Here is an 11,008-nt window from a genome sequence, read left to right as displayed (position 1 = left end):
TTCCGATCTCTCATTTCTCAAGATCATCAAGTGACTAATGACTGCCAATATATTGCTGGAAACTAGAATAGTAGCACCATTTTTGTCAGCCGCCAGATGGAGCCATTTGTATACAGTTTTTCCATTAGGCTACATAATAAAACTGTATGCAGTGAACTCCCCCTAGTGGTGACTGCTGGCAGAAAGCAATATATATATATATATATATATATATATATATATATATATATATATATATATATATATATATATATACACACACAAATAGAATGTGAGTCCAAAAAAACTATATAGCGTTGTATATAAGTGGTATTTTATTATTATTATTTTTTTTTTTACTGTGGGTTTATCAAGTCAAGTTTAAAGGGTCTTAATATAACATACTAACATACTGGGCTAAGAAAAAGTAAATTTAGTTTTAATCCAAGTGAGGTCTAAGCTGATTACCTCTGGGGGCGCTGTTGCATAGAAGTCTGTAGAGAAATAAATTGCGCTTCCCAGTGGAGAAGAGTGGAAATGCAGATAACAGAAGCCGCTGAATTTCCCGCTGTGATGATACATAATGGAAATTTACAACTCTCAGTTTATATTCAAAATTGTATTTATTTCTCATTGATACAATGTAAGCTCAAAATATACCGATTTATCAGATAAAGATCATTGTGAATGTACGCGCTTAATGTTAAAGGGATTGTCCAGCACCTCTCTTTTCTGGACAAACCATTTAACTGAACTCCCAAAATAGATAAAAACATCTAATATCACCCTGGCCAAAACCCCTTTAAAGGTGACTTATCATATTGATCCTAGTGTCTGATCTGCATACATGCACTGAGCAGATTAATATATAGTTTTGTAGGACAAAACTCAGAAGTTCTACTTTATTCATTCAAATTCAAACTCATCCTTAGGAGTCCAGTGGGTGGTTCTACTTGTTGGGCCCGCCCACTGGACTCTTAAGCATAGAATGAACAAAGATTTAAGTTCAGTTTCCAGTTATACTAAATCCTATATAGATCTCCTTCGCGCCTCTCCACCAGTGTGAATCACAGAAATAATAAATATACAGAATAAATATAGATATTAAAAATATGAACCCCCCCAATGTTACGGTGTTTAGCCATACATGAGAGCGTCCCCCCTTTTCTTTAAAGCTGTCCTCGTCACAGAGGTACAACTGTTAATAATTTCATGCTGTTTGGGCCGTTGTGGGACCGGGGGGGTAATATCAAAGACAAGGTGAGAGTTTGGGGATCCGCTCGTTTCTTTAGGGCTGCTGGGATCACTTCCCACAGTCAGTGCGTCTAGACTTTTCTTCCTCGGTCGCGGTATGGGGGCTTCTTTGACGACTATTGCTGGTTGCTCAGAAGCAGCAGGTGGATCTCTGATCGCTCCGATCTTCCGAACCTTGGGCTTCTTTTCTGTTTCCGAGCTTGGGTCCACCACCCCAATTTTTCCCACCGGTGATAATCTCACAGGAGGTTGTTGAAATCCGTATTGAGTGTTCAGTGGGAAGCCGCTGATTGACCTGGATTTTCGTCGGTCCAGTTTATTTTCTGCATCATTAAGAACTGGACGATGGTCATATTCCCTCCATGATTCTTCTGCTCTGCTCACCTCCAAGGTGCTGGAGGCCTTGAAGAGGTTTCCCGTAGACGAGAAGACTCTTTCTTTCATCATGGACTCGAGCTGGTGACAATTTCGGTAGGGCTTCAAATACATCGCTGGGACATATCCGGATTTTCCATTGTACCTGTTCATAAATATGAGATAAGAGATCTATTATTACAAGTATATAGTGAAGTTATGCTGATACAGCAAGTGTTCATTTTCCCTGCAGCGCCCCCGCAGGGGAAGGGAGGTATTACCTGGCCTGTTCAAATAATATTTCTACCTTTTTTTTATCTAAATCTATATTAATGAGATATAGAATCCTTTGTGCGATGGATTTATTTCTAAAAAACAATTCTATTTTGGTACCTGATTAGCCACCATCCATTGTTTGACTTCTCCTTGACTTCTACTACAACCCCTCTGGAGATGGACAGTTCGTCACAGCTCATGGCTTCATAAGATGATGTTGAATAGTAACGGAGTCCTGGTTAAAATAAAAAAAAAAAAGTACAGGACGTTATATTTTATGGACTTCTTAACTCCATGGTTCTCCGTGAAAGGCTGGGCTTCACGGGCCTTTTTTTTAATGCTATATACTGAAGAATTACAGTATACAGTACAAACAATCACATGATCACAAGTTTAAGTCCCCTAGAGTAAACAATAAAATTAAAAAAAAATCTATAATATATATATTAAAATTAAATTTGAATCCCTCCAATTTTCTCCATCGAGAAATAAAAAACATTTGGCGTTGCTATGTCCGCACAAATCCATATCTATCTATCAAAAATAATAATAAAGTCAAAAATAAAATCTTAATGCCACAACTGCAGTGTCTCGGTCTCCTCACCTCTCCCAAAAATAATTGATAATGATATTTCATAACACAGCTGATTATTTTTTGCTTGCAGTACTTTCTCTGACCAGATGTTGTGCTCTTGAGTCGATTGAGTCCATGAAGAACACAGAAGAGTGGTACAATAGTCTCTAATCTGCCACCTAGTGGTGCAAACAATTCTTGCATTGTTTTGCTTTTTTTTTCTTTCTTTTTATATAGCAATGAAGTATCTAAGTTCCCACTATTTTTAAGCAGCGTACACCAGTAGAAAATACAACACTGGGTGTGTAGTTTACCTTCGTCATCTGATTCTGTTCCCGAATCTGACTCTTCTTTTTCCTCTACAGCTTTGAGGAATGGAGCTGGAAACCAGGCCACTCGTTTTTCTTCATTTTCCACCAGCCACCACCCTATAATGTAATGGGCGTTATTACGGCTTCCATGATGTAATTCCTAGAACTTACATCTATTGATAAACGGCTGGTGACGTCTCACCTGAGGTTTCCTTGATCAATACCCCCAGCTGCTCACTGCACTTGATTTTGAAGGGCCGGTTTTTGGTGTCCTTGGTTTCGTAGTCTTCGATACACACGTACATCTGGGATACAATAGGCTCGGAGGCTGGTGGTTGTGGTAGTAGTTTCGGCTGCTCTCTTTTCTGAGTTTCTCTTACTTCTGATGGCAATATCACTACACTGTAACCAGAAAGACAAACTATATTTTATTTCCAAGTCTTAGTACAGCAGCTTCTGTGTCTTAAAGGGGACCTGTCACCACCTTGCCTGAATATTCCATTTTTTGCATTTTTAAAATCCACCATATGGTCCCGGAGATATATACCATTTTATTTAGTCTTATTTTTTATGGTCTTTGCCAAAGGGGCGTGGCTCACGTGTTTTGTTTTTTCGTGGGGATGTGGCTTTAGGTTGCTCTGCATTAATATTAATATAGACCAAAAAAGTTAGCATAAAAAAATCCTATATCTCTGGAACGTTATGGTGGAATTAAAAACAAAAAACTCTGAAAACTAATGATAATAAAAGAAAATCTGGCCATTTTTGACTTGGTGATAGATCCCCTTTAAAGGGATTGAATATTATGTTTTATTTGAAGAAAACCCACGCAATATGGTAAAAATCAGTGATCGACGGCGATCACATAATCTCTTCGTAATAAAAAGCAAGTGTTACAATTCTCTACAGCGGCCACTACAGGAAAAAATAAGTATTGCAAAGTGTTTATTGAGATGGTCTGTCCATATAATGCATGGACGGGATAGGTCCTCCATAGTTAGATGCAACCTATAACTGCTGCGTTCCAGTTACTAGATGAGGGTCCTCAATAGGAGACTCCCTACTATGAATTTCTTTGTAGGTCATTTTAAAAAAAATTCTATTACAGTAGACAACATGTCCCCTTCTAACTTGTATAGTTCATTTTGTGATATAAAACATATTTGCCAGCAATTCTAATATTCCCAGGATCCGATGCACCATAATACAAAGGTCGGGGATTGAGCAAACTCCGCCCAAAAAAAAGTGGCCATTTTTGGGCAGCCCCCTAAAAACTGAGCCCATAAAATGTGAATCCTCACGCTGCGCACAGACCTGTTTTCGGGGAAGGTGGCGTTAAGATCGCTGTCTTTGGGTGTAAAGAACGTCGTCACCACGTTGCATTGTGAGATTTTGTTGTCCGTCTTCAGCAGCTCCTGCGAAAATCTCTCCAGTAATCTCAGCCGCTCTATGAAGCGACTGCTGCTCCTGTTTTTCCTGAAGATCGGCACGTCTATAGGGAAGAAGAGGAAATCGGCACGTGAGTCATCAGGGTGGCTGCTGTTAAAGGAAATGTCCACAATGCTATTAGTCATTTTATGGAATGGCTCGGCCACCTCTGGTGTCAGCACATTGCTATGGCGAACATTTATTACAGATAATTATCTGCCAATGGGACAAAAAATGTAAATACCATACATTCCGGATAGGATTTATTCCACATTTTAGGTGTTAATTTTTTTTTTTTTAAATGTAATAATCTTATTAATTTAGGGATCTGAATCCTATCCACAATTTATGGCTCGGTCACGTGAATAACTTCTGGATAGGATATTTCCACATTTTGACCCCTGACTGATAATGAACCCCCTAAATTTGACTGTGTTTATATGGCACCCCCTTGGCATTAATGGATCTCAGATATTGATGACGGGGTTCGTTACCTCTCAATTTCGGGATCATATTCTCCGATTTTCGAAGTAACCCGGATTCCAACGGGAATTTTTTTCTTAATTCTCGCTATGAACAAAGAATATGTAAAAAAACAAAAGATTCATTTCACTTTTTTACCGTGTTTATAGAAATGGCGCATAAATTATATCTTCATCGTGTAATGCATGTTATGGGGATTTTCACATGAGTGGCACAAGATAGCACAATTCTGGATTAGAATGTGTGCTGTTTGCTAAATTTGGTGGATTTTATCATCTCTCAAAGAGAGTAAAAGAGTAAAGAAGAGCAGTTTCCCACAGCAGCCAATCTGGTCGCGTCTTTCATTCTTCAAAGGCCCAGTGAAAAATAAAAGCTGACAGCTGATTGGTTGCTATGCTTGTCCCTTGCCTGTTCAGCATTCATCTTGAAATTAAAAAAAAATATATGACTAAAATTGGACACAGGTTACATGATACAGCTCGGATTTTAAAACAAGGCAACTGTAGTGCGATTCCGTGGCCTCCCCCCCCCCCTCCGTGACCAGGCCTCGCCTAATAGATACTCATTGAGCCAACGCGTCATTGGTTGCTATGTAAACGATGGCTTCTCGGACCACAACACGATGACAGAAATGTGACTTACGTGCATCTTCTTGAAGTCTTCAAACGTCCGGTAGATGACAATGTCGTTGTGGTCAGACCACAGAATTGAAAATATATTGCTCTGTTAAAGAAAAAAAAATTACCTAAAATTCACTTTTTTTGGGTGAGTTGGGGGGGACTGCAAATCCCAGCAAGGACTGAAGCAAGAAGCTAAATCTATACATAGCCGGCCATGTGTATTTGTCAGGATCACGTTGTTACTAGGGGTGTAACTTTAGGGGGTGCAGCGCACATGGGCCACAATGTGATTTGGCATTGAGGCCCAGAAAGGTCAGGGCTCCGAAGTCCTCCATCACCTTTAGTAAGATCGATTTCATGAGTTTGAACAAGAGGGAAGAGAGCTGTTGTCAGACTTCTCCCCTGAAAGCTCCATGATTTTTATCTTTCCTGGCACCATCTGTTGGAGGGGAGGCGGAAGGACCCCATACGCAACAGATGATTGGTCGGTCCTGCCGAAATCGTTAGGTTCAACCAACTTGCATCCAAAATGCTCGTGCTCCTATAGTCCGAGCCATGCATCCTGTAGGCATATGGCGACCTCAAGGATCAAGAAGGCAATCCTCATGATTTATAGTCTTTCTGCTTACAGTACGACCATATTTAAAGGGGTTGTTTAGTTTGGAAACCCATTTTCATACATTCTATTGATTTCATATTTGTGGGTTCATTGCTTGATACTTATTTCGTGGCCACAGTGGAGAGCGGTCTAAAGACTATCTCTCGCTCTGGAGGACCTCTCCTGTCCTACATTACACAGACAACCAATAGATTTCAATAGACACTGTGGGCCTAATTTTTCCTGTGGTGGCGCTGTAGGAAAATTAAGATTTCACATAGATTACAGCTGAATTTTGGGGTCCCGGTAGGGGCTCGTTATAGGACTCTTTTAGTAAGTAGACAAAACAGAGTACTCGTTTAAACAGTAGCCTTAGAGAGTTTTCAAGACATAACTACTGAGGCTAAAACAAGGTTAGTGAGGATAAAAATAATTAGAAATCAAGAAATACTCCATTATTCCTGACGAAGGCAAAGTGAAACCCTATGAAGAAGTTGCCCAATGGGTCATCAGCTGGAAAGAGGCCTTCCGGACACCTGGTGTCGTAACTTCTAGCTGGTGGGCCCCAATTATCACAGGTCTTTAATAGTCTTCTCATATAGTACAAAGGGACCTTATGTACCCCTACGGCCCAGTGTCTGAGTGCGACCGCCTCCCAATCACCCACTGTAAGGTCGCCCCTGCCGATACCAAATACCCCAATCAGAATAGTTGCATCTCTGGATCTATCAATACAACTTTGGCTATAAACATAAATGTCCAAATCATATTAAAATATTAATATGATTAATAAAGGTGGCAGCCAGCATTGCAATCATTACCAATACTCCTAGGCAGGTACATAGCCGGGGTACTGCCATGAGTGCAAAAAAGCTCAGAATTATTAAAAACATGGCTGTGTTCTTCCAAAAACAGCACCCCAGCAGGTTATATGTGGTATACAGCTCAGCACCATACACTTTAATAGATTTGAGGTGCAATACCAGGTACAACATGAGGACCAGTGTGGCGCTGTTTCTGTTATTGGCATTGCTATAGACTGCACTGCTACGAGAAGAACAAATGGCTGAAATACGCTACCTTCCACTTCCCATTCCGAAGAACGCCGACAGCTTTGACTTCCAACGGATGGCGCCCGGCCATGGTCTGAGGAGGCATCTTGTAATCAAGCCTAGGTTATGATTATTGACAGTGGTAGCCGCTCTTTATAATATTGTGCGGTGCCGGGCTATAATTATTCCACCAATCAGAAGTTACTGACTCAAGGAAGAAACATTCCTTGGAGGAAGTAAAAGACTCAACCTTCAGGCCGATGGGTAATTCCTTGTTTTCCTCATCATGTGATTTCTTAAAGCGCAGAGAAAACAATGTTAAAAAAAAGCCTGGTCTGATGTAAGAACAGGGGGAGACTTTGTCACTCGCCCTAAAGGTACGTTCACTCGTGTAATCGGCCCCATTCTCAGCCAGGAGAGTGGGACCATTTTTCTCACTTGTCATCCGTATACAATCCGTTTTTTTACTCCCTTTTACACGACCCTTTACAGTTTCCGATTTTACAGAATTGTAACTTGTCCGTATACAGCGGATACCGTACTGATGGTCCGTATACAGCGGATACCGTACTGATGGTCCGTATACAGCGGATACCGTACTGATGGTCCGTATACAGCGGATACCATACTGATGGTCCGTATACAGCGGATACCGTACTGATGGTCCGTATACAGCGGATACCGTACTGATGGTCCGTATACAGCGGATACCGTACTGATGGTCCGTATACAGCGGATACCGTACTGATGGTCCGTATACAGCGGATACCGTACTGATGGTCCGTATACAGCGGATACCGTACTGATGGTCCGTATACAGCAGATACCGTACTGATGGTCCGTATACAGCGGATACCGTACTGATGGTCCGTATACAGCGGATACCGTACTGATGGTCCGTATACAGCGGATACCGTACTGATGGTCCGTATACAGCGGATACCGTACTGATGGTCCGTATACAGCGGATACCGTACTGATGGTCCGTATACAGCGGATACCGTACTGATGGTCCGTATACAGCGGATACCGTACTGATGGTCCGTATACAGCGGATACCGTACTGATGGTCCGTATACAGCGGATACCGTACTGATGGTCCGTATACAGCGGATACCGTACTGATGGTCCGTATACAGCGGATACCATACTGATGGTCCGTATACAGCGGATACCGTACTGATGGTCCGTATACAGCGGATACCGTACTGATGGTCCGTATACAGCGGATACCGTACTGATGGTCCGTATACAGCGGATACCATACTGATGGTCCGTATACAGCGGATACCATACTGATGGTCCGTATACAGCGGATACCATACTGATGGTCCGTATACAGCGGATACCGTACTGATGGTCCGTATACAGCGGATACCGTACTGATGGTCCGTATACAGCGGATACCGTACTGATGGTCCGTATACAGCGGATACCGTACTGATGGTCCGTATACAGCGGATACCGTACTGATGGTCCGTATACAGCGGATACCGTACTGATGGTCCGTATACAGCGGATACCGTACTGATGGTCCATATACAGCGGATACCGTACTGATGGTCCGTATACAGCGGATACCGTACTGATGGTCCGTATACAGCGGATACCGTACTGATGGTCCGTATACAGCGGATACCGTACTGATGGTCCGTATACAGCGGATACCGTACTGATGGTCCGTATACAGCGGATACCATACTGATGGTCCGTATACAGCGGATACCACACTGATGGTCCGTATACAGCGGATACCATACTGATGGTCCGTATACAGCGGATACCGCACTGATGGTCCGTATACAGCGGATACCGTACTGATGGTCCGTATACAGCGGATACCATACTGATGGTCCGTATACAGCGGATACCGTACTGATGGTCCGTATACAGCGGATACCATACTGATGGTCCGTATACAGCGGATACCGCACTGATGGTCCATATACAGCGGATACCATACTGATGGTCCGTATACAACGGATACCGCACTGATTGTCCGTATACAGCGGACGCCGCACTGATGGTCCGTATACAGCGGATACCATACTGATGGTCCGTATACAGCGGATACTGCACTGATGGTCCGTATACAGCGGACACCGTACTGATGGTCCGTATACAGCGGACGCCGCACTGATGGTCCGTATACAGCGGATACCGAACTGATGGTCCGTATAGAGCGGACGCCGCACTGATGGTCCGTATACAGCGGATACCGTACTGATGGTCCGTATACAGCGGATACCGCACTGATGGTCCGTATACAGCGGATACCGTACTGATGGTCCGTATACAGCGGATAGCGTACTGATGGTCCGTATACAGCGGATACCGTACTGATGGTCCGTATACAGCGGATGCCGTACTGATGGTCCGTATACAGCGGACGTCGTACTGATGGTCCGTATACAGCGGACGCCGTACTGATGGTCCGTATACAGCGGACGCCGTACTGATGGTCCGTATACAGCGGACACCACACTGATGGTCCGTATACAGCGGACACCACACTGATGGTCCGTATACAGCGGACGCCGCACTGATGGTCCGTATACAGCGGATACCGCACTGATGGTCCGTATACAGCGGATACCATACTGATGGTCCGTATACAGCAGATACCATACTGATGGTCCGTATACAGCGGACGCCGTACTGATGGTCCGTATACAGCGGATACCGTACTGATGGTCCGTATACAGCGGATACCATACTGATGGTCCGTATACAGCGGACACCATACTGATGGTCCGTATACAGCGGACACCGTACTGATGGTCCGTATACAGCGGATACCGTACTGATGGTCCGTATACAGCGGATACCGTACTGATGGTCCGTATACAGCGGATACCATACTGATGGTCCGTATACAGCGGATACCATACTGATGGTCCGTATACAGCGGATACCATACTGATGGTCCGTATACAGCGGATACCATACTGATGGTCCGTATACAGCGGATACCATACTGATGGTCCGTATACAGCGGATGCCGCACTGATGGTCCGTATACAGCGGATACCGTACTGATGGTCCGTATACAGCGGATACCATACTGATGGTCCGTATACAGCGGATACCGCACTGATTGTCCGTATACAGCGGACGCCGCACTGATGGTCCGTATACAGCGGATACCGCACTGATGGTCCGTATACAGCGGATACCATACTGATGGTCCGTATACAGCGGATACTGCACTGATGGTCCGTATACAGCGGACACCGTACTGATGGTCCGTATACAGCGGATACCATACTGATGGTCCGTATACAGCGGATACCATACTGATGGTCCGTATACAGCGGATACCATACTGATTGTCAGTATACAGCGGACGCCGCACTGATGGTCCGTATACAGCGGATACCATACTGATGGTCCGTATACAGCGGATACCGCACTGATTGTCCGTATACAGCGGACGCCGCACTGATGGTCCGTATACAGCGGACACCGCACTGATGGTCCGTATACAGCGGATACCGCACTGATGGTCCGTATACAGCGGACACCGTACTGATGGTCCATATACAGCGGATACCGCACTGATTGTCCGTATACAGCGGACGCCGCACTGATGGTCCGTATACAGCGGATACCATACTGATGGTCCGTATACAGTGGATACTGCACTGATGGTCCGTATACAGCGGATACCATACTGATGGTCCGTATACAGCGGATACCATACTGATGGTCCGTATACAGCGGATACCGCACTGATTGTCCGTATACAGCGGACGCCGCACTGATGGTCCGTATACAGCGGATACCGCACTGATGGTCCGTATACAGCGGATACCGCACTGATGGTCCGTATACAGCGGATACCATACTGATGGTCCATATACAGCGGATACCATACTGATGGTCCGTATACAACGGATACCGCACTGATTGTCCGTATACAGCGGACGCCGCACTGATGGTCCGTATACAGCGGATACCATACTGATGGTCCGTATACAGCGGATACTGCACTGATGGTCCGTATACAGCGGACACCGTACTGATGGTCCGTATACAGCGGACGCCGCACTGATGGTCCGTATACAGCGGATACCGAA

General features: G+C 44.2%; 1 protein-coding gene across 1 annotated transcript; it reads right to left on the bottom strand.

The window, feature by feature from the left end:
• Positions 1 to 589: 589 nt before the first annotated feature.
• LOC141069098 (NADPH oxidase organizer 1-like) lies at positions 590 to 7,041 on the bottom strand. The gene is made up of 8 exons (XM_073558415.1): positions 6,958 to 7,041; positions 5,302 to 5,382; positions 4,671 to 4,746; positions 4,063 to 4,240; positions 2,951 to 3,150; positions 2,752 to 2,865; positions 1,981 to 2,098; positions 590 to 1,753 (listed from the first exon to the last, which is right to left on the bottom strand). The coding sequence occupies exons 1-8, from the start codon at positions 7,033 to 7,035 to the stop codon at positions 1,117 to 1,119; spliced, it is 1,482 nt and encodes a 493-aa protein (XP_073414516.1). The 5' UTR covers positions 7,036 to 7,041; the 3' UTR covers positions 590 to 1,116.
• Positions 7,042 to 11,008: the final 3,967 nt, after the last annotated feature.

This window comes from Dendrobates tinctorius, unplaced genomic scaffold, assembly GCF_039654945.1.
Source record: "Dendrobates tinctorius isolate UK_male_01 unplaced genomic scaffold, ASM3965494v1 ptg000257l, whole genome shotgun sequence".
In the NCBI taxonomy this organism is placed as follows: Eukaryota; Metazoa; Chordata; class Amphibia; order Anura; family Dendrobatidae; genus Dendrobates; species Dendrobates tinctorius.
Note: the sequence above shows the minus strand (reverse complement) of the source record. Positions and strands in the feature narration are given on the sequence as shown.

Excerpts from the sequence above, each read along its gene's own strand:
- LOC141069098 (XM_073558415.1), bottom strand. The coding sequence starts at position 7,035 with ATGCCTCCTCAGACCATGGCCGGGCGCCATCCGTTGGAAGTCAAAGCT. Across the intron at positions 4,241-4,670 it reads TATGATCCCGAAATTGAGAG|ACGTGCCGATCTTCAGGAAA; the intron begins GTAACGAACCCC and ends TCTTCCCTATAG. Across the intron at positions 3,151-4,062 it reads GCCACCTTCCCCGAAAACAG|TGTAGTGATATTGCCATCAG; the intron begins GTCTGTGCGCAG and ends TTCTGGTTACAG.